Source organism: Hemitrygon akajei, chromosome 24 (genome assembly GCF_048418815.1).
Source record: "Hemitrygon akajei chromosome 24, sHemAka1.3, whole genome shotgun sequence".
Lineage (NCBI taxonomy): Eukaryota > Metazoa > Chordata > Chondrichthyes > Myliobatiformes > Dasyatidae > Hemitrygon > Hemitrygon akajei.
In genome coordinates this window covers 18348743-18376604 of record NC_133147.1, presented here as the reverse complement: position 1 = coordinate 18376604, position 27862 = coordinate 18348743, and the positions used below count along the sequence as shown (strand labels likewise).

The window sequence follows — 27862 nt, the reverse complement described above, 5'->3', positions numbered from 1 at the left end:
TGCCGACGTCTTGGTCCGTGGACTGACTGGAGTGAGGGCGACGTCATCGCGTAATGACGGGGCGGGACCTCGTTGGGTACGTGCTATCACGTGAGCAGGCGGGCCCTCGGTTGGAAGCGACAGCGGCCAGTTGTTGGGAGGGACTATCTCTGGTAAGAATCTTCTCAGCTGAAGCTTTTATCCCTGGGAGGGTTACGCGAGGTGTGGCCGGCCGCCAGGTGCCGGGCCGGGGGGCTGTCGCCCCGCGGCGGTGGGTGGGTTCTGCTGTCGGGGGTTTCACCCGTTTGCCGAAGAATGGAGCGTCGGCGGGGTGGGAGGCGCATGCGCGGTGTGGTCCGGGGCGCAGCGTTTCGCAGTCCCGGGGGGGGAAGGAGAAGCTGGCGCTCCGGCCGCGGTGTTTGCATCCCCCCCCACTGCCCTTTCGATTAGCTGACCATCCCGCCGCGGTGCGGGGCTGAACCAAGTCACAGCAAATCGAACCCAACAGGGAGAGCAAGTGCTGTAGACCAGAATTGGAACGGGGAAGAGTTTGAGCTGTCAGAGACCAGGGTACAGGGTAAATTAGGCTGTGGCTTAAAAAATGTTGAAAGGCCTTGAGAGAGTAGATGTGGAGAGGATGTTTCCTGTGGTGGGGGAGTCTAAGACCAGAGGACACAGATAGAGTGGATGTGGAGAGGATGTTTCCTGTGGTGGGGGAGTCTAAGACCAGAGGACACAGATAGAGTGGATGTGGAGAGGATGTTTCCTGTGGTGGGGGAGTCTAAGACCAGAGGACACAGCCTCAGAATAGAGGGACGTCCATTTAGAATGGAGTCAGAAGGTGGGGAATCTGTGGAATTTGGAAGCAAAGTCATTGGGTACATTGAAGGCAGAGGTTGATTGATTCTTGATACATCAGGGCAAGAAAGGATACGGGGAGAGGGCAGGCGATTGGGGCTGGGAGGAAAGTGGTTTAGAGCCATGTGAAATGGAGAAGCAGACTCAATGGGCCAAATGGCCCAATTCTGCTGTTATATCTTATGATGTGACATCATTTAGAAATGAGACAGCAATTCACTCACTTACCCAGCAGGACAGGCAATGTCTTGTTGAGTTTCAAGCCAAGACCCCTCATCGGAAATGGGAAGAAAGAAGCACAGGAATTCCAGCCTCTATTGATGCTGCTTGACCTGCTGAGTTCCTGCAGCATCCTGCTCCAGATTCCCAACATCTGCAAACTCTTGCATCTATAAGTGAGACAAGGATTTTGAACTCAGTACATTGTTGATGAGAACTGAACAGTAGAGACCTTAAGGAGGGAGCTAACATTTAAATAGGAATATCAGCATACTTATTGATCTATTCACTGTCTTCTACTGTGGAGTGATTGAATATTGAATGTCAAGCTCATTGCTAGGTGCTTCTTAAAGAGCATAGCAAATATATATGGAATATAATGGCATATAAGATATTAATTGGATTAATCCAAGACTAAAATTGTAGTTTCTTACATAATTTGTATCTTTAACAAACTGGTGCATTTTTCACACATATAGACAATAGACAGTAGGTGCAGGAGTAGGCCATTTGGCCCTTCTAGCCAGCACCGCCATTCACTGTGATCATGGCTGATCATGCACAATCACTACCCTGTTCCTGCCCTCTCCCCATACCCCTTGACCCCACAATCTATAAGAGCTCTATCTAACTCTCTCTCAAATGCATCTAGAGAATTGGCCTCCACTGCCTTCTGAGGCAGAGCATTCCACATATCCACCACTCTCTGGGTGAAAAAGTTTTTCTGCATCTCTGTTCTAAATGGCCTACCCCTTATTCTTAAACTGTGGCCTCTAGTTCTGGACTCACCCATCAGTGGGAACATGCTTCCTGCCTCCAGTGTGTCCAATCCCTTAATAATCTTATATATTTCAATCAGATCCCCTCTCATCCTTCTAAATTCCAGTGTATACAAGCCCAGTCGCTCCAATCTTTCAACATATGACAGTCCCGCCATTCCGGGAATTAACCTTGTGAATCTACGCTGCACTCCCTCAATAGCAAGAATGTCCTTCCTCAAATTTGGAGACCAAAACTGCACACAATACTCCAGGTGGGGTCTCACCAGGGCCCTGTACAGCTGCAGAAGGACCTCTTTACTCCTATACTCAATTCCTCTTGTTATAAAAGCCAGCATGCCATTAGCTTTCTTCACTGCCTGCTGTACCTGCATGCTTGCTTTCATTGACTGATGTACAAGAACACCTAGATCTCATTGTACTTCCCCTTTTTCTAACTTGACTCCATTTAGTTAGTAATCTGCCTTCCTATTCTTGCCACCAAAGTGGATAACCTCACATTTATCCACATTAAACTGCATCTGCCATACATTTGCCCACTCGCCCAACCTGTCCAAGTCACCCTGCATTCTCATAACATCCTCCTGACATTTCACACTGCCACCCAGCTTTGTGTCGTCAGCAAATTTGCTAATGTTACTTTTAATCCCTTCGTCTAAATCATTAATGTATATTGTAAACAGCTGCGGTCCCAGCACCGAACCTTGCGGTACTCCACTGGTCACAGCCTGCCATTCCGAAAGGGACCCGTTAATCGCTACTCTTTGTTTCCTGTCAACCAGCCAATTTTCAATCCATGTCAGTACTCTGCCCCCAATACCATGTGCCTTAATTTTGCCCACTAATCTCCTATATGGGACTTTATCAAAAGCTTTCTGGAAGTCCAGGTACACTACATCCACTGGCTCTTCCTTGTCCATTTTCATAGTTACATCCTCAAAAAACTCCAGAAGATTAGTCAAGCATTATTTTCCCTTCATAAATCCACGCTGACTCGGACTGATCCTTCTACTGTTATCCAAATGTGTTGTAATTTCCTCTTTTATAATCGACTCCAGCATCTTTCTCACCACTGACATCAGGCTAACCGGTCTATAAGTCCCTGTTTTCTCTCTTCCTCCTTTCTTGAAAAGTGGGACAACATTAGCCACCCTCCAATCAGCAGGAACTGTTCCTGAATCTATAGAACATTGGAAAATGATTACCAATGCGTCCACGATTTCTAGAGCCACCTCTTTAAGTACCCTGGGATGCAGACCATCAGGTCCCGGGGACTTATCAGCCTTCAGACTCAACAGTCTATCCAACACCGTTTCTTGCCTAATATAAATTTCCTTCAGGTCATCCTTTACCCTAGTTCCTTTGGCCACTATTACATCTGGGAGATTGATTGTGTTTTCCCTAGTGAAGACAGATCCAAAGTACCTGTTCAACTCATCTGCCATTTCCTTGTTCCCCATAATAAATTCACCCGTTTCTGTCTTCAATGGCCCAATTTTGGTCTTAACTATTTTTTTGCTGTTCACATACCTAAAGAAGCTTTTACTATCCTCCTTTATATTCTTGGCTAGTTTACCTTCGTACCTCATTTTTTCTTGGCATATTGCCTTTTTTGTTATCTTCTGTTGCTCTTTAAAAGCTTCCCAGGCCTCCAGTTTCCCGCTCATCTTTGCTATGTTATACTTCTCTTTTATTTTTATACTGCCCTTTACTTCCCTCGTCAGCCATGGCCGCCCCTTACTCCCCTTAGGATCTTTCTTCCTCTTTGGAATGAACCGATCCTGCACCTTCTGCATTATTCCCAGAAATACCTGCCATTTCTGTTCCACTGTCTTCCCTGCTATGTGGTATGTGGTAGTTCATCCCCACTTACTGGCAGGAGGCGGTATAGCAGATACATATTGTCATTTTTTTAATTGGCTAAGTATTAGCCCATGTGCTATGATTTTGCTACCGTTGATTAGTTTATCCTTATCAAAGGAACTCTCAAGTATAAAGGTGGTAAATTTTTCAAAGGTGCCATCTTTTCATTGAATCTCTTCAATCTTTGCTTTTCAACTCCTCGCTTAGTTTCAAATGCCCTGTATCTTTGTTTAAGCTTTAAAATAAACGGTCGTGAAGAATCGATGAATAAAAGTTCCTTGCCCATTCCTGAACTCCTAAAAGAACCCAGGGATCCAAAATGACAGGAGATCTGACGTGGATCAGATTATGGAATTCAGTGGCTTGTGTTCACACAGATGCATAATTTGCAACAAATACGAATTAATTTAAGGCACAAAAGCACAACAGAAAAGCTGATGGCATTGCTGGAGGAAAAAAAAGACAGTAAGCCTGAATACCAGTTGTTTTAGAGGTTTGTTAAGAAATTAATAAAGGGTTAATAGTAAATGAAGGTAAACTAATGGTGAGTTATTGGTGCATTAATAAATAAACCAGGGTAGGTCTTACACAGTGAATGGTGCGGCACTGAGGAGTGCGGTAGAACAAAGGGATCTGGGAATACAGGTTTATAATTCATTGAAAGTAGTTTCACATGTAGATAGGGTTGTAAAGAAAACTACTGGCACGTTGGCGTTCATGAATCAATGTATTGAGTACAGGAGATGGGATGTTATTTTGAAGCTGTGTAAGATGTTGGTGAGACCTAATTTGGTGTATCATGTGCAGTTTCAGCCACCTATCCACAGGAAAGATGTAAATAAGATTGGAAGAGTGTAGAGAAAATTTACAGGAACGTTGTTGAGACTGGAAGACCTGAGTTATAAGGAAAGATTGAATAGGTTAGGACCATATTACTTAGAATGTGGAAGATTGAGAGAAGATTTGATGGAGGTGTACAAAATTATGAGGGGTATAGAGAGGGTAAATAGAAGCAGGCTTTTTTCCACTGAGGTTGGGTGAGACTACAACAGGAGGCCATGGGTTAAGGGTGAAAGGTGAAAAGATTAAGGCGAGCTCAGAGGGTGGTGAGAGTGTGGAACGAGCTGCCAGCGCAAGTGCTGGATGTGATTTTGATTTCAATGTTTAAGCAAAGTTTGGATAGTTTCATGGATGGTAGGGGTTTGGAGGGCTCTGCAGCTGGTGCAGGTTGATGGGAATAAGCCATGATGATTCAGCACATATTATGATGGGCTGAAGGTCTTGTTTCTGATTCAGCACATTAGATGGGCTGAATGGCCTGTTTCTGATTCAGCACATATTAGATGGGATGAATGGCCTGTTTCTGATTCAGCTCATATTAGATGGGATGAATGGCCTGTTTCTGATTCAGCTCATATTAGATGGGATGAATGGCCTATTTCTGTGTTGTACTTTTCTATGACTCTAAGAGAAAAGGAATTTACAATAAGGAGTAAGAATATGACAGAGTAACTAATCAAATACTGTTCATAAAGGAAGACAAAAAAAATCGCCAGAAATACTGGACATGCAAATGCAGTTGAGAACATAAGTATTACTTAAAAAAAATACTAGTAGGACTTGGGTTGATAAATCTCAAGGGCCTGATCTTTATCCAGAGTTTTGAAAGGGGTGTCTCTGGATATAATGGATATTCTGGTTATAATCATCTAAAGTCCTGCAGATTTGAAGGCAACAAATATCTGTCCTTTTATTTAAAAAAAAGAAAATGGTCACTTATGACCTGTTGGCCTGACATGGATAATGCTGTATGTAGTATGTAATGAAGGCTGTGCGATCTAGACATTTACAAAAATAATGATTTAATTGGTCGGCAGGGATCTATGAAGGGGAAGCCCTGATTGACTAATCTGTCCTCTTTGAGGAATGCACTGGTAGGATAGATAAGGGGGCACCGCTAGATATGGTACATCTGGATTTTTTGGAAGGCTTTTGAGGGATTTCACAAAAAAAAGTTGATAAACAACGTTAGAACACATGAAATTAGAGGTCTTGCAGTAGTGTGGATTGAGACGACAAACAGCATAATGTAAAGTCCAGCAGGTCAGGCAGCATCTGTGGGGAGAGGACCTTTGGTCAAAACCACATTGTTGGGACAAATTAGTCCAGCTGGCAGAGAAAGTAAGGGAAGGGCAATAGATGTGGGTGGGGAGTGGGGGAAGGAATTGTCTGCTATTTGGTAAAATAGCCATTAAACAGACATTTTAAGTTCCTGTATGTGTTGTGCAGAATACTATGCTGTAATGTCTAGGTAATGTTACCCAACAGACCAAAAGGGGAATGGCAACAGAACAAAAAATACCCAGTTCTGATTATAAAAATGGAATGAAAGAACATCTTACCAAAATTGGGGAATTCAATATTAAGTCCTGCAGTTCTGTTGAAAACTTTAGTCCAAAACATCTTTACTTGTCTAGACCAAGTGATGTCATTGCCAGATTAAGATCTATAGTTGGTCTAAACAGGAAGAGAGAGATCAGAATTGTGGTTGAGGCTGAAGATTTCTACTGTCTTACTTATAAACACAGATAGAATGATACTATGTTTTACTAGCTCTCGACTGTTCCAGCTGACCTGAAGGTAAGGCTAGAATCAGCATCAGGTTTATTATCACCAAATATGTCGTGAAATTTGTTAACAGTGGCAGTAATACATAATAATATAGAAAGCAAATAAGTAAATCTATTATAGTACGTATATGTGTGTACATATATGTGTGTATACACACACACACACAAAAGATTTAAAATAGTGCAAAAACAGAAATAATATTTTTTTAAAAAAGCAAGGTAGCATTCATGGGATCAATGTTCATTTAGGAATAGGATGGCAGAGGGGAATCGCTGAGTGTACCTCCTTCCTGACGGTAACAATGAGAAGAAGGCATGCCCTGGGTGATGGGGTCCTTGATAATGGATGCCGTCTTTCTGAGGAACCGCCTTTTGAGGATGTCTTGGATACTACGGAGGCTAGAACCCAAGACTGAGCTAACTAACTTTACAACTTTCTGTAGCTTTCAGTCCCTTGCAATAGTAGTCACCCCCAACCCCCACACCAGATGGTGATGCAGCCTGTCAGAATGTTCTCCACGGTACATCTGTAGAAGTTTTCCAGTGCGTTAGGTGACACCCAAATCTCTTCAAACTCCTTATGAAATATAGCCGCTGTCTTGCTGCCTTTATGGCTGCATCGATATGTTGGGACCAGCTTAGAAATGCCTTGCTGAAAAATACCTTGATCTTTTTTTCTAAGAGAGTCCATTTGTTTAGCCAATTGGGATGGAACAGTGGATTAAATAACCACTTTGTGTCCGATGAAATATTGGATTCGATTTACCTGGTACTTTAATGCTTAAAAAATATGCTTTATTAACTTGGTAGAGGACAGAAGCAAAATATCTTCTGGTGTAACTTGAGAAAACTGCTTTGTATTAATTCTTGTCTTGCCAAATAGTTTAACTTTTATGTTGGCATGTTTCCTTTTTCTCCAGTTTTCTCATTGAAGGGAACGGGATCGTGATCGCTCTTTGTGCTGGGTCATTGCCAACCCCTCACGCAGCCATGTCGTACGGAAGAATTCAAGACAGCCGCTTTAGCTACCACTCACAGCCGCAGGACTTTAATACACTCATTCAAACATGCAGTACCAACATCCAGAAGATTACACAGAATAGTAAGTATTTGGGTTTTCTACAAGTCGGGAGGGGGGGGGGGGTGGAAGGTTGTACTGAAATCTTTAAACTTGGGGAATAGCTTTTTAGGCTGTGCTTATTTCACTTATCGACCAAGTTAGTTATTAATGAGAAGGTTGTTGCTGTTAAAGGAAATGATGTTAACAGCAGCTTTGGTTTCCTTTAAAGTGGAAGAAGTATTTTTTGTTGACTTTAAGCTGTCTTAGACCTCAGTTATGTGTTCATTGTGCAATGCAAGTCCACATACTAACTAAGAGTAGGCCACTTGTATCATCAATTGTTCGGATAGTTTGTGACCTCAACTCTCTGCTCTCATCAGAATTCATGGCACCTATGGCTGCACAGGTTTCCTCCTAGTGTTCCCATTTCCTCCCATGTTCCAAAGGCATGCAGTTAGGATTAGGGAGTTGTGAGCATGCTACGTTGCTGCCCCAAGCATGGTGACGTTTGTGGGCTGCCCAGCACAATCCTCAGTGAGTTATTGACACAATTGACACAAACAATGCATGTCACTAAATGTGACAGTAAAGCTCATCTTCATCAATTTCCTTCAGAATCTACTTGCACCGGAGATTAGCATGTGTAAGCTGCCAGCCCACTCAAACCAGCCCTGCTATTAAGATGATAATAACTGAGACGTACATTTGTAGAATGGTGCAATAAGTTTTTCCAGTGAACCTGGTCTGGTAAAGAAGGGATTCTAGGTCATTTGGAATTTTAAACAGTTGGATGACTTTACAGCATGTTTTTTGAAAATATTCGAAGTTCAACGTAAATGTAATTATTGAAGTACGTATATGTCACTCTATGCAACCCTGAGATTCATTTTCCTGCGGGCATACTCAGCAAATCTATAGAATAATGACTATAAAAGGATCAATGAATGATCAACCAGAGTGCAGAAGACAACAAACTGTGCAAATGCAAATATAAATAAATAGCAATTAATAACGAGTCATGAGATCATGGTTTGTGGGAACATCTCAACGGATGTGCAGGTGAGTGTAGTTGTCCCCTTTGTTCAAGAGCCTGATGGTTGAGGGGTAGTAACTGTTCTTGAACCTGGTTGTGCAAGTCCTGAGGCTCCTGTGCCTTCTTCCTGATGGCAGCAACAAGAAGGGAGCATGGCCTGGGTGATAGAGATCTTTGGTGGATGCTGCTTTCCTACGACAGCATTTCATGTAGATGTGCTCAGTGGTTGGGTGGGCTTTACCTGCGATGTGCTGGGCCAAATTCATTACCTTGTATAGGATTCTTGTTCAAAGGCATTGGTGCTTCCATACCAGATTGTGATGCAGCCAGCCAATGCACTGTCCACTACACATCAATACAAGTTTGTCCAAGTTTTAGATATCATGCTGAATCTCTGCAGACTCCTAAGGAAGTGTAGGCACTGCTGTGCTTTCTTCACAATTGTACGTGCATTCTGGGTTCAGGAGAGATCCTCTGAAGTGGCAACACCCAGGAATTTAATGTTGTTGACCCTCTGCACCTATGATCCTCTGATGATTCTAAGGCTCTACTTAAATTGCCTTGTGCAGAAGAGTTCCAAGGACTTGTGTTCCTCACATTTTGCCTCCCATCTTAAGTTGGCAACCCCTCAGAGATTCCTTCCTCTTCCCTCATCCGAATTGATCGATCCCTTAACCTATATTGATATTTCACATCAACAGCTTCACAAAAAATATAGTTTGACAGTGAATGAGGGTATGTCATTTAGTTGACTTTGAATTATAACAAGCCTTAATTATAATTGAATCACGAGCAAGAGAAAATCTGCAGATGCTGGAAGTCCAAGCAACGTACAGTCCTGCCGAAGGCTCTCGGCCGGAAAAGACTGTACACTTTTCCATAGATACTGCCTGGCTGCTGAGTTCCTCCGGCACTTTGTGCATTAATTATTATTGATCTGTTTTGTTTTAAACTGCAGACGATTCGTTTAATCTAGTTTCCCTATCACAGCTCGTATTTCCTTAGAAAATTGTAATTTGATTTGCTCAGATTTAAGCCCTCAGTTTCGGACTTAGCAAATTTGAAGTCGAATTTGATAACTAAATCCATTAGGATCACTCATCTCCAGATACTGTTTTCTGACAATCAATTTTGTTTCTTTGTATGACAAATTGAAAGTTGGTTTTGTACTGTACTGATTGATACAAACTGCCAAGTATTCCATTAAATTTTACCGCAAGTTAGGTTCCATCCGTTTACATATAGGTTGAAGTCGCAACTCTAAATTTAGCTATTCAAGACTTCCTGTTACTGTAACTCCAATGACATCACCCATTTTTGTTCTTGACTTTTTCCTAGGCCTGCCAAAACTCATTACAAATCTTGATTATTTATTTTTTACCAACCTAAGATCTTTCTTTCTCTATGCCATTCTTTACCAGAGCATCCCAAGCCCACACACATTTTCAATTTCCAATTTAGTAAAGTCTCTTCTAGAAGTTAAATACTATTTAGTTCCCAATCTTGAGCGGGTCTGCAGCCTTGTTGCCCTGATAATGATTCACATCTGAAATGATATGCAGCACAGGAATGGAGCATTGAATTCAATCATTCCACATGAATTCTAGTGCAGGAGTTTTCAGCCTGAGATCCATGGATGCTATTGGTATTGGTCCGCAGTGTAAAAAAGTTTAGGAACCCCTGCTCGAGTAAGTCTTCTCTCATTTTTCGTCATCATGAGATTATACTGTTTTCATGTGCTTATTTCAACTTCAAAACCTAGCTGATTTCGGGGGGGGGGTGGGGGGTAAAAGGTTAAATTTAACATTGAACAGAATGCTACATGGCATTCTGAGAAAGATACTAAAGATCATTTCATTAAAAAGCTTTTTTTTGCCAGTTATCTGTATATTTTTCATTTTCCCCCGTTTGAGCTAAGTGTTTAAGTATACATGCACTGATCAGCCATCTTCATGTCCTAGGAATTTGCTGCAATTCATTATTTATTATTAACAGCTGCACAGATTAATACATTGGTGCAACAACTGGGAACACAACAAGATACAAGTGAACTTCAGGACAGACTGTAAGTATGTCTGTGAAAGATAGAAATTGCATATCATACTATAAATAGGCCATGTTTTGCAGATGCAGGTTAGAACTTGTACAGTTAAGTACATTTCATAATGCATTTTTGCTGAGTATAGCCGTGTTGGTAATATGTCAATTGCAGATTAGACATTATATTTACACACACCATTTGCGCCTCTGGCTTTTAGGGCAGTGATGAAGGCCCTCCATCTCTGCATAGAAGGATTCTTCTTTGCTGTTTTCCATCACAGTTTTTTTGACCAGTCAGGGTTGTTGGCCTTGAGCTGAATCCCTGAACCTAGGAGACCGGTGGACCACTCTTAGTCTGGCCTCTACCCTTGACCTGTTTGGCATGGGGGACCCTACCAAAGCACAAGGCCCTGATTCCTGCCAACATAGCTGTCCAGGTCACAGAGGTACGCCAGTCTCCAAACCCTACAACAAGGGTTGTGGTCCTCTTGGAGGAGACATTGTATTCAGAAAAAATAGTTATCCTATGGAACCAGTAACTGGAGTAATTTAAATACTCATTTATTGAGCCACTGGGTTTGGGTCTTAAAATGACAAAATTAATTATTTGCTTGTTAGTTCAATACGTCCACAGCTGGAAATGTGGTTATTCCTTTATTTGGCAGTACACTTAGTTAATCTAGTTAACAAGTAGTTGTTGCTACTTACCTATGAATGGTAAATTGACAAACTTTTTAATACTCTTTTGGATAGTGCATTTGAGGCTTTGCAGTGTGTGAAACATTATTAGCCTTGGTTGAAGTCACCATTACCTTCAGTAAAAAGAAGGAAAATCAAAATGGGTATAATAGAGATAGAGGATTTATAAAAAAACAATGCGAGTACATAGCTCATACTCATTACCCTCCCTCCATGGTTGGGGTAGAACTTCTTTATACGAATTAAGGTTTAAGGGATGGTTGTTGGTAAAGAAAAGGTGATTTGTTCTGTGATTTCTTTTTCATTTAGTTAATCTCCTGTATAGAGCTGGCAATGCTGTGAAACTGTTTTGAGCAATCATCATTATTAATTTATTGCACATCAGTGATGGATCCCAATTTTAGAAATGGAAGTTAATTGCTCAACAAATGGTCAAACCTGAAAACTGCTTGTATCCTCCTGAGTAAACTGTTTAATCCATCTTTGCAGGCAGCGTCTGCAACACTACACAAACCAGGTAGCAAAGGAAACCAATAATCATCTGAAGGAGCTCGGATCCCTACCTTTAACATATACTGAGCAGGTAAGTGGTTTTACAGAAGAAAGACCACCTCTCTGGAACCTGAGTCTAAGCTTTGCTCTATAACCTAACCTGATCAATATCTTTATACAGTTCCCAAGCTTAACTGTTTGTCACTGTTACGGATTCAAACAACAATAAAAATATGAGTTAGGCAGGGGTTTTTTTATAACAAATAACACGTTTATTAAACACTGAAAACAAACTCCCCAAAAGTAAACAAATCACTAACGTAACCGGAAATCAGCTGCTGTGCAACAGCTTAAACAGTTCTTAAAGCGATGTTGCAAAAACAGTTCTTCAAAGTAGTATTGCAAAAGTTCAAAATGCTTACAGTCCATTTAAGGGAAAGACTTCTTAAGACGATTTAAATTCTCTTTCACGTTGTGTTGCTTCGGTTCCCAAATCGAACTTTTCCCACGAAGAATTTTACGAAGATGAAATGTAACGGCTTAAAGGCACTGACCTTTCCTTTACAAAACTGTTCCCAATCCTTTCTGCTATTCACAGGGATTAACACGAGAACAGTCAACGAATTCCTTCCAAATAAGGCTCAAACAAGGTTGAACCTGTTTCACCGTCGAAATCGATTCTCCTCGATCTTTTAACTCCCGAACTCCGATCTTCACTCTCCACTGATTCTCAACTAGCAGTATTATAAAGAAACTGCTGGCAAATACCTTTTAAACTTTAGGCATTAGATAAAACTTCATCTTTCAACTAAACTGCGTCATAACATTAAATCGCGCATTGGCATGAAGTCAACATGGCAAATCCAGCCACGAACTGCCCCTCCTCACAGGGAGGGGTCCTCCTTTTATACCCTGTTTTAAAAAAACTGTCACATGACCTCTACTGGCGGGAAAATGACGTCACTCCACCATCACCAGACCATTACCTCAAGTCCAGTATAGCTTCAACCCCTGTCACGTGTACGTAACAGTCACCTAGGCCAAGTAATGTACAAGGGATTGAGAAGTCATGTTGAGTCTGTAATTAAACTAGACTTGTGGTTCACTTCAAGAACTTCTTTAGCAGAAGCTTACTATTGTGTATGATTGTGCATTGTCTTAATTTTTAAACATTCTAAATGTTGCATAAAATAGCGCTTTACATTGTGTTAGTATGAAATCTTATTCCCTATTCATGAGTCAATTAAGTGCAGTTAGAGATAGGTCAAACTTTTCATTGAATGTGTGCATGTAAAACTCCCAATTCCCTACGGAGAATTATTTTGAATTTATGGCAGACAAACAGGTCAGCAGACTCAACTAATTTCTGGGCCTTTTTTTCCCCTCTTTCTGTAAAAGCCTTCTCCAGTTCTATCAATCTGCTCCTAATGTTCAGTTTGGGTTTATATCATGTACACAGTCCTTTTCTGAAGGTGTCTAAAACACTTCTCCCAATTATTCTGATTCCATATGGTAAGTGCATTTCTCCTTTCCCTATTGGATTTTTTCATGAGCACTTTGAATTTATGGTCCATGGTTTTGGACTCTTCACATTTTCTCTCCAAGTAATTAATTGTTTTAAAGACTCATGTGAGCACCCAAGTCGGGTATGGTGCAGAGAACATGGAAGAGTGCAGCACAGGAATAGGCCCTCCAGCCCAGTGTTGTGCCGAACCAGCTAAAAGGTAAATCAAAGGTGAATTCCTCCTGCCCACACAATGTCCATATCCCTCCATGTGCCTGTCTAAACATCTCTATTTGCCACTCCCAACATAACCAGGCATCCACCACTCTTTGAGTACAAAAAAACACTTACCCCTCTCTCACATCCTCTTTGAATCTACCCCCCTCTCACATTCAATGCATGCCCTCTTATATTAGACGTCTCTACCCTGCGGAAAAAGATACTCCCTGTCTACTCTTTGCCTCTCATAATTTTATAAACCTCAACTCAAGGCTAATAATTTGGTTACTGATCATATCAGTATTTTATGTAAATGCCAGCTCAGATACAATGGATGAGCCTAAAGGCAGGGTTTGCCATGGAAGTAACTTGCGGAAGGGGAAAAGCATTTACTAAATCAATTGCTGCATGTAGATTATCCATTAAACAAGCCCAGTTTAAGTCAAAGGTACAGCACTGTGTATCTAAGAGTTCAAAACAACGAGCTAGATTGTGCTGATGGCCAACTAGCTGATCCATACAGAGTCTGGGAGTAGTTCTATAAACTAGTGAACTGGGAATCAGACACACTTCATATATAGGCCCTTAATGTCTGCCATATATGACACATTTAAACTGCCACATTCATTTGAATGGGGTTGACAGCTTGAATGGAAAGATAACTAATTTAATTTTAAGTAGATCCTTTATTTGTATAGCTTTTTCTATTTGGCTTTGATCATTGAAATTTGGAATTAAGGTGGTGACAAGGCCTGTGTCTGTGCCACCTGTGATGCCATTGCTCAGGACTGCTCTACCTTGCAACAGCTGCGGCAGTGAGAATTCTGTTGAGTTGTATGACTGCAGGCCATGCCAAAACTGATCTCGTCTCAGATTTCAATTATTGTTTTGCTATCTAGAGAAACAACTCCCTTTGAAATAGTTGTAGGGGAAAAAAATAAGATTTCAACTGCTTAATTTGGTGTTGTGTTGAGGCATTGTCTTGGCCTAAAATGTTTTGCAACTTGAAAATCGCAAGCAGTTTTTCTTCCCCAATTTCAGCGTCAGCAGAGAATACAGAAGGAGCGTCTCATGAACGAATTTTCTGCGGCCTTGAACAACTTTCAAGCAGCGCAGCGAAACGCTGCAGAGAAAGAGAAAGAATCTGTAGCAAGGGCAAGAGCAGCGTCGCGCCTCTCGGTAAGTGAAAATAGGTCACTGTCTATTTTAAAGCTGTACTGCTTGTGTTACCATACCTGCAATATAGGGCTTGGCTGTGGTACAGCAGTTCCCCTGTGCCTAAATCTGTACTGTGGACTGGAAAACTACCAGATTGTTGCAAAAAGCCATTTACTTCACAAATGTTCTTAAAGACAGAAGCCTGGTGTTCATAATTCCCAGATTTTTTTTGAAGTAAACAAAATAATTAACAATGGCATACTCTGCTCTTATAGATTGTCCCTATATAATTTGCATATCTGTTATGCTTTTGATTTGAAATGTTTGGCACGAAACCACAAAGCTACAAGGTGGTATTGAAACAAGCTTGGGGGCTCAGCCACAAATGGAGCAGTGGAAAAAAAATCAGGAGCACTAAATGCAAATTGCCCATACCTCAGATATATAATGTTACAGATGCTTCAATATTGTATTTTAAACCTAACTTAAAAAGTTGCAATGTTAAAATAATACTATGCAAGTGTTGAAGACAGTTATTTCAACAAAAGTGATGTTTTTTTGACAAGTGGAATGCTATTTAATTTTAAATACTTAATTTCATTAGTGCCTAGTTAAGAATTCCTGCAAATTTACTTTGAGACTCAGTTTCGAGTCTCATATTTACTTTGAGATTCAGAATCAATAACTATTGGTTCTATTACGGCTATTGGATTTATTGAGTATGCCCACAAGAAAATGAATCTCAGTGTTGTATATGGTGATGTATATGAACTTTAATAATAACTTTGAGCTTTTTAAATATTTGATTTAAAATTTTATTTTGGGACTTGGGCGGTGGTGATTCTTGTGCTGTAGATTGAAAGGGATCAATGATAGTTTTCTTCTCCGTTTTCCCATTGTTCCTCCCACTTTTGCATATGTTGAATCTTGATAGTGTACTATGGCATAAGCCAGTGGAGCCTTTCGTGCCAACTTAATTGACAAACTATTTAAAAACAGCAATCTTCCTGGGAGACTGAGAAAGCAGAGTACCATAATAAGTGAATTGATTTGCGTATGTTATCACCTGGGTGGCTCGTCATTTATCAGTAACCCAATTCTTGGTGTTTAATTGCTTTTGAAGGTTATTAATGAGTAATTTTATGGCTTGATAAGTGTTTGCGGGAATTCTAATATTTTAATATGTGCATTAATTTGGATTGTACACTTAAAATTGTATAATGTGATCAATAAAAGTGACTTGACGAAATTAGAAAGTATTTGAAAGTATTTGAATTCTTGAAATGATATCCATGGAGACAGTAACTTGGGTATATGTATCAAGGACCCGTCATCGGAATTGGGAAAAGTGGTGAGAACAGGACGATAGCGCGCTAATCAAAGATATCAGGACAATGGAGGTGTTCTGCAAGGTTTCTTAATCCGCATTTGGTTTCTCCGTTGCAGAAGGGTCCATATAGAGTACCAAATGCAGGATACTAAACTGAGAGGAATGCAAGTGGATTGGTACTTCATGAACACAAGAAAATTCTGCAGATGCTGGAATTCCAAAGCAACACACACAAGACACTGGAGGAACTTGACAAGTCAGGCGATATCTTTGGAAGTGAATAGAAGGGTCTCAGCCCAAAACGTCGACTACCTATTCATTTCCATAGGTGCTCCCTGACCTGAGTTCTTCTAGCATTTTGCGTGTGTTAATTTGGATTGCTACTTCACCTGGGATGGTGGGAAAAGAATAAACAACAAAATGGAGGTTGTACCTCCTATAATTGCCTGCAAACCTTCCACCCAATTACATTCAGTCCACAAGGATGACCCTGAGTAGTTAAACTTATCTCTATCCTGATCTTACTCTGACGTCTGTCTTCATCTTCCATTGATGTACAAAATAAGCAGCAGCTCCACATGGGTTGTATCCCTCAGCATTCAATCAATTTAACAATTTCAATTGACCACCTGCTTTTTTTTAAAAAAAAACTCTACAGACACGGCTCTTCCTTTTTTCAATTATATCTTCCATTATCCCTTCTATTTCTAGCTGCTGTTTTCTTCCAAATCAATTGTAACCCTGATAACTTTGCTCTAAGCCCTGTCACGCACACTCTTCTCTCCACCTGAATCCCTGTCTACAACTTAAAATATACTATTTTTCTTTTCTAGTTCTGATAAAAAGTCCTTAACATTGACTGTTTCGCTCCCTGTAGATGGTGCATTGTGTTTGGATTTCCATCATCTGTAGCTTTTTTGGTTTGTGAAGTTAGTACTTGCAAGTCACACCTATTCAATTATCTCCATTACTATGCAACTTACTGCAAGTTTGCTTACTGCCAATACTGAGGGAATATATCAGAAAAAGAATTTCATTGGATCCCTGCAAGCGGCTGAAGAGTTACATCTGCCCATTCACCTCCCTCACCTCCATTTAGGGCTCCAAAACAGTATTCTGTGGATCTACTGGGGTCATCAATCGTGTCCGGTGCTCCCAATCCAACCTCCTACGTTGGGTTAGACCGGTTGTAAACTGGGGGACTGCTTCGCCGAGCACCTCTGCTCCATCTGCCAAAAGCAGAATTTCTCAGTAGCCAAACGTTTTAATTCCTGTTCCCGTTCCGACATGTCGGTCCATGGCCGCCTGTCTTGCCACGATGAGGGTGGAGGAGCAACACTTTGTATTCAGTCTGGGTAGCCTCCAACCTGATGGCTTGACTATAGATTTCTTCTTCTGGTTTAAAAAAAATCCTCCCCCCCCCCCCCCCCACTTCTACTATTGTCGTGGTTTTTCGTGCCTTATAAATTACCAGGAGACGCAGAAGATTCTTCAAGAAGGGTTAAACTTTAATTTGCAAATCAAAGCTGAGACAGTCATTGAGCTAGTCGCTGATTGTCTACCGATTCTCGGACACAGCAGCTTTTTAAAGCAATCTCCTGGACCAGTTGCTATAGTTGCATATCACACGTACTGTCTTGTCCCTATTGTTTCTACCTATTGACTTATTCATGTTCTAGTCTACATCTCTTAGCTACCTCTCATTACCACACCATTGTCGTCTACATTCAATTGGATACATGCAGAGCACATAGCCAACTTCAAAGCTGACTACCTCTCTTAGCTACCTCTCATTAGCATATATTAACACACCATTGTCTTTAGCATTTCACATAGTTTTGGTTACACAGCAAATAATGCAAGTTTTATACTCCATAATATTTTATACTCCAATACTATTCCCTAATCTGGCCTCTTAGCTCTTCTCACCTGGTTATCACCTCCACCTGGGTTCCCTCTTCCCTTTCCTCCCCTATCAGATTCCTTCTTCTCTAGCCCTTTACCTTTCCTGCCTTCACCTATCACCTTCTAGCTATCCTACTTCCCCTCCCCCCCCCACCTTTTTATCCTTCTCAGTCCCGAAGAAGGGCCTTGGCCTAAAACAATGACTGTTTATTCATTTCCATGGATGCTGCCTGGCCTGCTGAGTTCCTCCAGCATTTTGTGTGTGTTGCTTCACATTGGATCTGTTCATATTTAGTCAAGTTCTGAGTGTGGGTTCCTTGCAGTTTTGTCCTGACCCTCCATCCTGAAATTTAACTAAGATGGAAATGTTCTGTGTTTCCAGAGTGGCCTCAGTGATGATGAACATAAAGAAGAGCAACTTGTGTCATTTGAAGGGTGAGAGCATGAACGTTTGATCAGAAAAGCTCTTTGCTGTGAATCACTTGGGAAAGTGAGGGAGGGCATCACACGTTTTCTCATCAGCCTTGGTCTACATTGAGAAAGGATAAGTAGTATAAATTCAAAATTCTTAGCTATTAAAGAAAACTAATGGGCAGAAATAACTGGGTGCAGTCTCTCAGCCATTGTAAAGATACGGCTGCAAAATGAGCAGGGCGGGGCATTGATTATTTTTAGGATATTGAATTTTGAGAAGAAATAAGCAAAGTGTTTATGTGGAGTCTGAATCACTGCTTTGTATAACGTGAAATTTGTTTTGCAGCAGCAGACAAAATAATTGTTCTTTAAGAGTTGACCCAAATAAGCAGCTACCCTGATCAACTGATGGCTCAATTAACTGGAATCCACTGTATTTTCATCGTATAATGATTCGTAAAGTCAGATGCTTGGATTGTGGAGCAATTCTTAACTGTTGTAGCGGTCCTTTCTGCAGATCAACCAAATAGGACAAAATATTGGGGATGTAATTTGGCTTTGTAGTTGATGTAACTTTACAGATGCAAATTCTCCACTGGAATTTCATTGTGTTGCAACATTGAAGGAATTTCACTTTTCTAGTAACGAAGACTGGAATGGGATGCAAGCTCAGTCTGAAGACGCGATAACAGAAGAAGACTTGCAACTGATTAAGGAACGAGAAACTGCAATCCGGCAACTTGAGGTGTGTTTTTCATTTGTATATCAGTTTCGGGTTTTTTTTTAAGAATTATACAGACTGGAGCAAGTTGTTAAACTCTGCTGATTAAGCTTATAAGAAAGACATTTCTGTTAGGTCCGCTCACCTCAAAGCTCTTAGTAGTCAATGATGTGTCACCATGCTGAAATTGCTTCTGTAGAGTGAACTGAAATCACAATTAGAATTTAACCATCTGACTTCTGTGAGTTGCACAGATTTTCCAATTTCTTAACCAGCTCTTTCTGTTATCCAGGCCAACATCTTAGATGTCAACCAGATCTTCAAAGACTTGGCAATAATGATCCACGATCAAGGAGATATGATTGGCAAGTGCTTCCTTCCATTAATTTTTTTGAGTAGTTTTGTTCAACATTTGTGATCCTCCAGTTGGGTTCTTACTGTTGGAAAATGGAAATCTGCTATATCAGTGCCACAAGGGTCTTTGGTCAGTTACAGCACTAGTAGCTGCCATGTGAAAATGATTGCTCTGCATTGCAATTTGTCTCAAACTTGATAAGCTTCATTTGTGCACAGGTGAATGAATTAGTGTGGGTGGATGACTTGACACTTTCTATATAGGGCATATTATGGCCATTTGCAGACAATTACTAAATGAGTTCAAGTTCGATTGCACAGCACTAGATATTAAGAACATCATTTACTGCAAGTCTACCTCATCTGTGAGTTCCTCGATTGCGATGGAGCTGGACCTGATTTCACTTTTACAAGCCATTTTGATTATTCTATGTTTGGCTGATACTCAATTCCATTTCTCACTCCTCAGAAAGTGAGGTACCCTATGCCTGCACGCATCAAGACCCAGGCATGGGCTGTTAAATGACAATGGCCCATCCAGTCTGTATTGAACGACTTAAACTGTTACTCCTATTCACCTGCACTGGGACCATAACCCTCCATACTCCTACCATCAATGTACCTATCCAAACTTATTTTAAGTGCTTAAATCGAGCTTGCATACATCACGTGCACTGGCAACTTGTCTCACACTCCACAACTCTCTGAGTGAAGAAGTTTCCCGTCATGTTCCCTTTAAACTTTTCACCTTTCACCCTTAACCCATGACCTCTGGGTCTTTTCTACCTCAGTAGAAAAAGCCTGTTTGTGTTTACCCTACCTATATCCCTCATATTTCTTTCAAGTCTCCCCTCAGTCTTCTATGTTTTAAGGAATAAAGTCCTAACCTATTCAATCTTTCCTTATAACTCAGCTTCTCCAGCCCTGGCAACAGCCTTGTAAATTTTCTCTGTACTCTTACAACCTTACTTGCATCTTTCCTTTAGGAAGGTGACCAAAACTGCTCACAGTGCTCCAAATTAGGCCTCACCAACGTTATTTAGTACCTATCTGCATTAATCCCATTCAGTAGCACGTGGTTTTTAGCCTGCTGTGCCTTGGAAACGATAATGCTCATCCAGCAGTTGCTTTAATGTTCTTAGAATACCAGCTCCAAAGCTTTCTTAGGAAATATTTCAGCTGTGGCCTTACCGATATTTTATTGAGGGGTGAAGACTTTTATACTCTCTGCATCAACAGTGAAAGCTGTGTTCACCACACCATCTACTTGGAGCAAAGAAATAAGCTGCAGGTAGAATTCAAGGTGAGCAGCATCCATAGGGCAGAGGAAGGAAACGTCAATGTTTCAGCTCAAGACCCTACATCAGATAATTTCTCCCCTCCCACATGCCACACCACAGATATTGCTTGTTGAGTCCCTCCAGCTGTTTTTGCTCCAGATTCCAGAATCTGCAGTCTCTTTGGTCTTGCCCTTTCTCCCTAAGTTGCCACTTTCAGGTTTATTTGGACCTGTCCATTAAGGTCCCTTTGTTTTTCATTACTGCCTATGGTCCTACCATGCATGATCTACTAGATCCAGCCCAACAGCCCAAATTGCAACCCATCACTTAATGCATTCTTCGGCAGGTGACTCCAAGGTGTGAATGTAATGGAATGTTCTCGACTTGCCCTGGATAGGTGTTGTTTTCAGAGGATTTGGGGAAACTCAATGCCATTTGGGACAAAGCAGTTTGCTTTGATTGGCACCTCATCATAGGCCCTCATTATTTGTTCCTTGCACCATTGCCTGTGGTGTGCATCGTCTATGAAATGCACTGCCAATACTCAGCTGGGCATCTCCCAAACCTCCATCCTCTACCACCAGGGCAAAGGTGGATACATGGGAGAATATCTCATGGTGGGATCAAGAACGTGAGTTACCACCTTTTTAAAGGTCTAAATGCGTTGGGCAATTAATGTTTACCTTGCCAATGATGTCAGATGCTAAAGAGAATGAATTTACATTTGAAAACCCTGCATTGCTTCACTACCAACTAAATATGTTTGAATTTGTAATTATTTTATTATTGGGTTCCTAGGCCTGTTGTTGTAGATACTGGTTTTCCTTTTTCCATTTGGACTGTGCTGAAAGTGTTTCTGTTTCGATTCCTGCAGATAGCATAGAAGCAAATGTGGAAAGTGCTGAAGTACATGTTGAGCAAGGGGCTCACCAATTGCAAAGGGCAGCGTATTATCAGGTTTGTTTGTGCTGTTCTTATTACCAAGTTTTAAAATTAATGACATCTCTCAATTATTGACCGGCTCAACAAGTTGTAGATTGACTCCCTGTCCCTGATTCTTGAACTAGAATAATAATTTCGGCCTATCACTATCCGATTCCTTAAATTTTGACACAAGACATCAAACTACCTTTGCTACATCGAAACTGTATACAAACAAATCCCAAAGACCTGCACTGCAGGATGGTTTCATTTTTAAAGAAAGTGGCCTGTAATGCAAAGCCCAGTCACCTGTGAGTGGGTCAAAATATGCAAGTGGAGGAGAAAGTTTTTTCATACATTACCTGGGACCATATTTTATTCTGTATATCAATTTTCAAAGTAGTGATTTGTGAATTTGTCTTACCCAGAAGGCTGTAGCTCCAGACGGTTGTCTGGACCATCACTTTTTTTCTTTGTATGCTTAAGTTTCAGATGTTGGTGTGTGGCCAAGTGGTTAAGGCGTTCGTCTAGTGGTCTGAAGGTCACTAGTTCGAGCCTTGGCTGAGGCTGTGTGTGTGTCCCTGAGCAAGGCACTTAACCACACATTGCTCTGCGACGACACCGGTGCCAAGCTGCTTGGGTCCTAATGCCCTTCTCTTGGACAACATTGCTGGCATGGAGAGGGGAGACTTGCAGCTTGGGCAACTGCCGGTCTTCCATTAAAAAAAAACCTTTCCCAGGCTTGTGCCCCAGAAACTTTCCAAAGCGCAAATCCATGGTCTATCGAGACTAACGGAGGCCTACACTATACAAGTTTCAGATATTCCTCTTTGTAATGTTTTTGAGCTCCTGCATTGTCACTGTTGGAATTGGCTTTTGTTGAACTTTAACTCACTTTCATTAGCAAGTCAAAACCTGATCTTTGTCTCAGATTTACATCATCATACTTTTTCTTTAAAAAGAACTACTTTCACCTCCACTTTCAACCTTGCTGAGTGTGTCTTTTCTCTTGTGGCCTTAAGTCTCAGGTATGTGAAGAAATAATGTTGTAAACCTATAGGTGATCAGTTAGTCCTTCTTGTGCTGCTTAAACAATTACTAAAGAAGTCTATATGAGGATGTAAAGTTAAAACTAGACCTGAACACAAAACTTTGGATCAAATATGAGCAAAGCAATTGGAGGCATTTGTGGAAAAAGACTACATGCTGCATGTACATTGCTATTGATCATAAATAGGATTCACAGTAAATCTAAATCCATCATCTTGACCTAAATAGAGAGCCAGGCTAGCATGAAATGGCATGTCCTGAACCCAAATGTTATAGCAGAATGTATTAGCAAACCTGTCTTAAACCCAACGTTTAGAACATAGAACAGTACAGCACAGTACAGGCCCTTCGGCCCACAATGTTGTGCCGACCCTCAAACTCTGCCTCCCATATAACCCCCTACCTTAAATTCCTCCATATACCTCTCTAGAAGTCTCTTAACTTCACTAGTGTATCTGCCTCCACCACTGACTCAGGCAGTGCATTCCACACACCAACCACTCTCTGAGTGAAAAACCTTCCTCTAATATCCCCCTTGAACTTCCCTCCCCTTACCTTAAAGCCATGTCCTCTTGTACTGAGCAATGGTGCCCTGGAGAAGAAGCGCTGGCTGTCCACTCTGCCTATTCCTCTTAATATCTTGTATACCTCTATCATGTCTCCTCTCATCCTCCTTCTGTCCAAAGAGTAAAGCCCTAGCTCCCTAAATCTCTGATCATAATCCATACTCTCTAAACCAGGCAGCATCCTGGTAAATCTCCTCTGTACCCTTTCCAATGCTTCCACATCCTTCCTATACTGAGGCGACCAGAACTGGACACAGTACTCCAAATGTGACCTTATTAGAGTTTTATAGAGCTGCATCATTACATTGCGACTCTGAAACTCTATCCCTCGACTTATGAAAGCTAACACTCCATAAGCTTTCTTAACTACCCTATCTACCTGTGAGGCAACTTTCAGGGATCTGTGGACATGTACCCCCAGATCCTTCTGCTCCTCCACACTACCAAGTATCCTGCCATTTACTTTGTACTCTGCCTTGGAGTTTGTCTTTCCAAAGTGTACCACCTCACACTTCTCCGGGTTGAACTCCATCTGCCACTTCTCAGCCCACTTCTGCATCCTATCAATGTCTTTCTGCAATCTTTGACAATCCTCTACACTATCTACAACACCACCAACCTTTGTGTTGTCTGCAAACTTGCTAACCCACCCTTCTAACCCCACATCCAGGTCATTAATAAAAATCACAAAAAGTGGAGGTCCCAGAACAGATCCTTGTGGGACACCACTAGTCACAACCCTCCAGTCTGAATGTACTCCCTAGTCAGATTCCATCAGATCCATGTCAGATAGCCAAGTGCCAAGGGGCGCTCAAACACAATAATAATTTTAGCTGTTTGGCTCAAATAGGATCATATTTTGTAACATAATTTACTGCAGGCTGTAATCTTAAATGAAAAACTCTTCTGAATCCCTTAACGTTACACACACAAAATGCTGGAGGAACTCAGCAGGCCAGGCAGGATGTATGGAAGTGAATAGATAGTCGATGTTTCATGCAAAGACCCTTCTTCAGGACTGAGAAGGAAGGGGGAAGATGCCGGAATAAAAAATGGTGGAGGGAGGGGAAAGAGGCTAGCTGGAAGGTGATAGGTGAAGCCAGGTGCATTGGAAAGTGCTAGAGAAGAGGGAATCTGATAGAAGAGAGTGGATCATTTAATGTTATTTTCTTCCTCAATGTATTGACCCTCATTTGATTTTCAATTTTATATGGCTTACTCCCTTATTTCCACCTTTCATGGCATAATTTGACCCTTTTCCAAATGAGGACAGATGGATTATATATCTCTGTAGTTACAGGGGTTCCCAGCCTGGCGTCCATCAACCCCTTGTTTAATGGTATTGGTCCATGGCATAAAAAAGGTTGGGAGCCCCTTTTCTAATAAATCAATTTCTTTCAAGGACCTGCCTTTCTGAGAAAAAGATAAGTTTTATTTGCATAATTGATTATGTATTTGTATTTGAATGCACTGATTAAATATACTCTGCAGTGTGTTTATTCAGTATGGTATAACAATGCTGGTTGAATAGACAAGGAAAATACTCCTTGTCTAATGATAAAGCCACTGAGTTACTGAAGTCTATGTAAAATTAATTTATTCTTTTTGAATTTTCAGAAAAAATCCCGCAAGAAGATATTCATTCTGATTGTAGTCCTCCTAGTTGTTGCTGTCATTTTAGGCCTTATTATCTGGTGGGCATCCAGAAAATGAACTTGCTTCCAAACACTTGCTGCTTCTCTACACAAGAAACTGTACAGAAAACTGATGTCAGTGGGAAAATCTACTGTCTATACTGTAATTTGAATCACAGAGAATTTCATGGATTGTGACCAAGCGCCAAGAAATTGGTTATTTGTGAATATATGTAAAGTCAGTAAGATTTAGCCTTCTGTATGTGCACTGTAAATTATATGTAATCGTCTTGAGTTTTACCAGCATATTTTCATTCCTTTATCAAGTAGATTTTCTAATAGCATGCAAATGGTCCAGGGTTCAGAATCACCTGGCCAGCTTTTCCATCTGGGGGAGTCCCATGTGGCGATGATCCTGAACATTGTCCACCCGATCTACTGTCGTCGTGATTTGTTTAAACATAGTCCTAGATTTTTTTAAAGCAGAGTCAAACATTGATTTTTTGCAGTGGAATAGAACTCTTTAAATTCTGTCGTGGTGAAACCGCATAATGAGGTGGGTTTGGAGGCATATAATAGCAAGCAGCAATAGTTCATAAGCAAATGTCTCTGTACCCAAATCACTACTTTCAAGTAGATACTACAATACCTTTTTTTTTTTTGCATTAATACTTTTATTAATGGAAACATTTCAAAATCTTCCACATGTGGTCTTGATTTCCCAAAGCTTTCATTTTTTTTGTTTCGGTATTCTTTTAGAGATTGGTATTCCAAGTCAAAGCAAGGGTTTAATTACTCAAAACCTGTGAAGCTTATCTGATCCCTGTACCAACTAAGTGTCTGTTCTAGGACTTTTTTTTTCTCCAGGAGTTCTGCATAAAGTACAAATTAATGCTGAAAGAAAATCACTAGAAAATATTATGACATTTCCAATTATTGGGATACAGCAATTACATTTTTGTATGTGGGAGTGATGAAATCAAATCTGCCCTGAAATTATTTTCCCACTTTTAAAAAACCCCCTTAGTGTTTATATTACATGCTGAAACTAACTATATTTGTAATTGCTTGCCTCCAAGTCTTTTCCTTTCCCATTAAAATGTTGGAGTGCATTGAGTGATGGTCATCAGAGCTTTCTAAGGACTAGAAGTGTGTGGTGGTTAGGTATTCCATGGTACTTGCACTACATTGATTCTGTAAAACTTGGCCGTGCAATCTAGAGCCCTATGTGGATTCGAACTCTTCTCAGCATTCTCGGTGAGGTTTCTTCTGCTGTTAGCCAGACCTGAACTAAATGTTGCATGAGGTTTGTGGGAATGGGGCAATATTACACGCAGAATATTAATTGTTCTGCATCTTTATTAGGCGAAAGATGAGTGAAGGAGGCAGCACATCTCTAGAAAATAAAGGAACATTGAAAGTTCAGTGTTGTAGTTTTAGGAGGTTTCATTTAACCTAATCATGCACAGTTCAGTGTTTTTAAAAAAAAATATTCACAGTACTATGATTACTGTGGATTTAGCTTTTTTCCCCCTCAATAAATTTCCACAGATAGGATGTACTCTTAATATATTTTGTACCCATTGGTTTTGCAGAGCTGAGTAGATAGCTGCTAGTCCTGGGCTTTAAAACTTCTGCTGTGTGGACGTGCTCGGTATGAATTTGAATCTCTTTACTCAGTCATTCCACTTCCTGCATTGTACATTTTATCATATTATACTTGAAAAAATTGCACTTTTGATTGACATTTTCTGAATAAATGTATCCTAATGTGATTTTTTTTTTTTGGTTAGCAATGTATATAGGAGGCTTGAGAATAAAGATGTACTTATACCACAGATACTAGTCCTGTAGTATTGGGTTTGTGGATTCAAACTCTTCCCAGCATTCTTGCTATTTTTTTTCTTCCTGTTCTCAGCCAGACTTGTTTCTTTCCCTTGATAGCATTAAGATGCTTCATTAGCAATGATTTAGACTTAGCGGTGCAGTGGTCAGAGATTTCCTTTTTGTCTGTTGCATGTTAACAGCCAGACTCCCACTGCTCCACTTTGTCATATGAACAAGGGTTCCAATGCAGCATCACCTGTTCTAAAAAAGACTGAAGAAACCTTGAATAGATGACAAATACTTTAGGAACCAGGAGAGAATGAGAGTTGTAAAATCCTTGAAGGGTAATCTATAGGTTGTGGAATGAGTTCAAGAGTTGAGGTGAGCAAAGTTACCCACACTGGTTCAACAGCTTGATGGTTAAAGGGATAGTAACAGTTCCTGAACCTGGTAGTGTGGGACCTAAGGCTCCTGATGGCACCAGCAAGAAGAAAGTCTGGCCTGGATGGCCGGAGAAGATGCTGCCAGTGAACAAGGTGACCGAGGGCAGCATCCTCCAGACCGCTCACGAAACTACTTTCACCTTTACAACTTTCTTTCAAGTGTAGTTCTGCTACCGTTGGAGCCAATGATCTACGTTTTGGCGGTGTGTTTTCTGGCCGATTGAGCCTTCTGGCGCTTTGCTGTCTCGCAGAGGCTGTTCCATGATGCATGCAGCCTTGGGGCCAAGAAGCACGGAGATGGGGTGTGAGCCCATGGTAGACTCCATTTCTCACCGATTAAAGCACCGAGGAAGATTGAAATCATCGAGGTGAGTAGGTGTTCAGCGGCATCTTCCAGCCTCTCACCCGCTGCTGTCAGAGTCTCTCCCTCGATGGTGCTGGGAGTCCTGGATCTTGGGCAAAGTTTAATCGACAGGGTTTGTGGAATGGACTCTATAGATCACGTTATGATATATTTCTAGTTTACGGTCGCTATTTTTTTTTTGTTGCTATTTTGGGGGATTTTGATCAGGGCAGGCTGCAGATACTAAACGACGCATCCCTAGAACTAGAACTGAGCTGAACGGAATGTGCCTGGAATTGGCAGTTTTGTTTGATGTCCAATGCCGTTTGTTCGTTTTCATTGCTGTTTTGTTCTTGTGCGTGGGGGAGGGTCAGTTGATGTTTCTCTGTTCCATGGTTTGCTTTGTTTATTGGCTGTCTGTGAGAAGACTAATCTTGTATAACTGCATACACACTTTGATAATAAATGTACTTTGAATCTTTGGTAATGGATGCTACTTTCTTGTGGTAAATGTAACTACACCTGGAAAGCGGTCATTGCA

The 27862-nt window shown here is 41.0% G+C and overlaps 1 protein-coding gene and 1 long non-coding RNA gene across 2 annotated transcripts in view; one reads left to right on the top strand and one right to left on the bottom strand.

The window, feature by feature from the left end:
• The window catches only part of LOC140715925 (uncharacterized), a 76214-nt gene that overhangs the window by 32161 nt on the left and 16191 nt on the right, over positions 1–27862 (bottom strand). The window contains exons 2-3 of the long non-coding RNA XR_012096220.1: positions 6101–6215; positions 1066–1226 (exon numbers count right to left, since the gene is read on the bottom strand). This is a non-coding gene — a long non-coding RNA (uncharacterized lncRNA). The remainder of the gene's footprint in view (positions 1–1065; positions 1227–6100; positions 6216–27862) is intronic.
• Positions 15–27808, top strand: LOC140715924 (syntaxin-12-like). The gene is made up of 10 exons (XM_073028473.1): positions 15–152; positions 7249–7430; positions 10417–10486; positions 11650–11743; positions 14417–14554; positions 18151–18203; positions 18825–18927; positions 19196–19268; positions 21412–21494; positions 24692–27808. The coding sequence occupies exons 2-10, from the start codon at positions 7319–7321 to the stop codon at positions 24785–24787; spliced, it is 822 nt and encodes a 273-aa protein (XP_072884574.1). The 5' UTR covers positions 15–152; positions 7249–7318; the 3' UTR covers positions 24788–27808.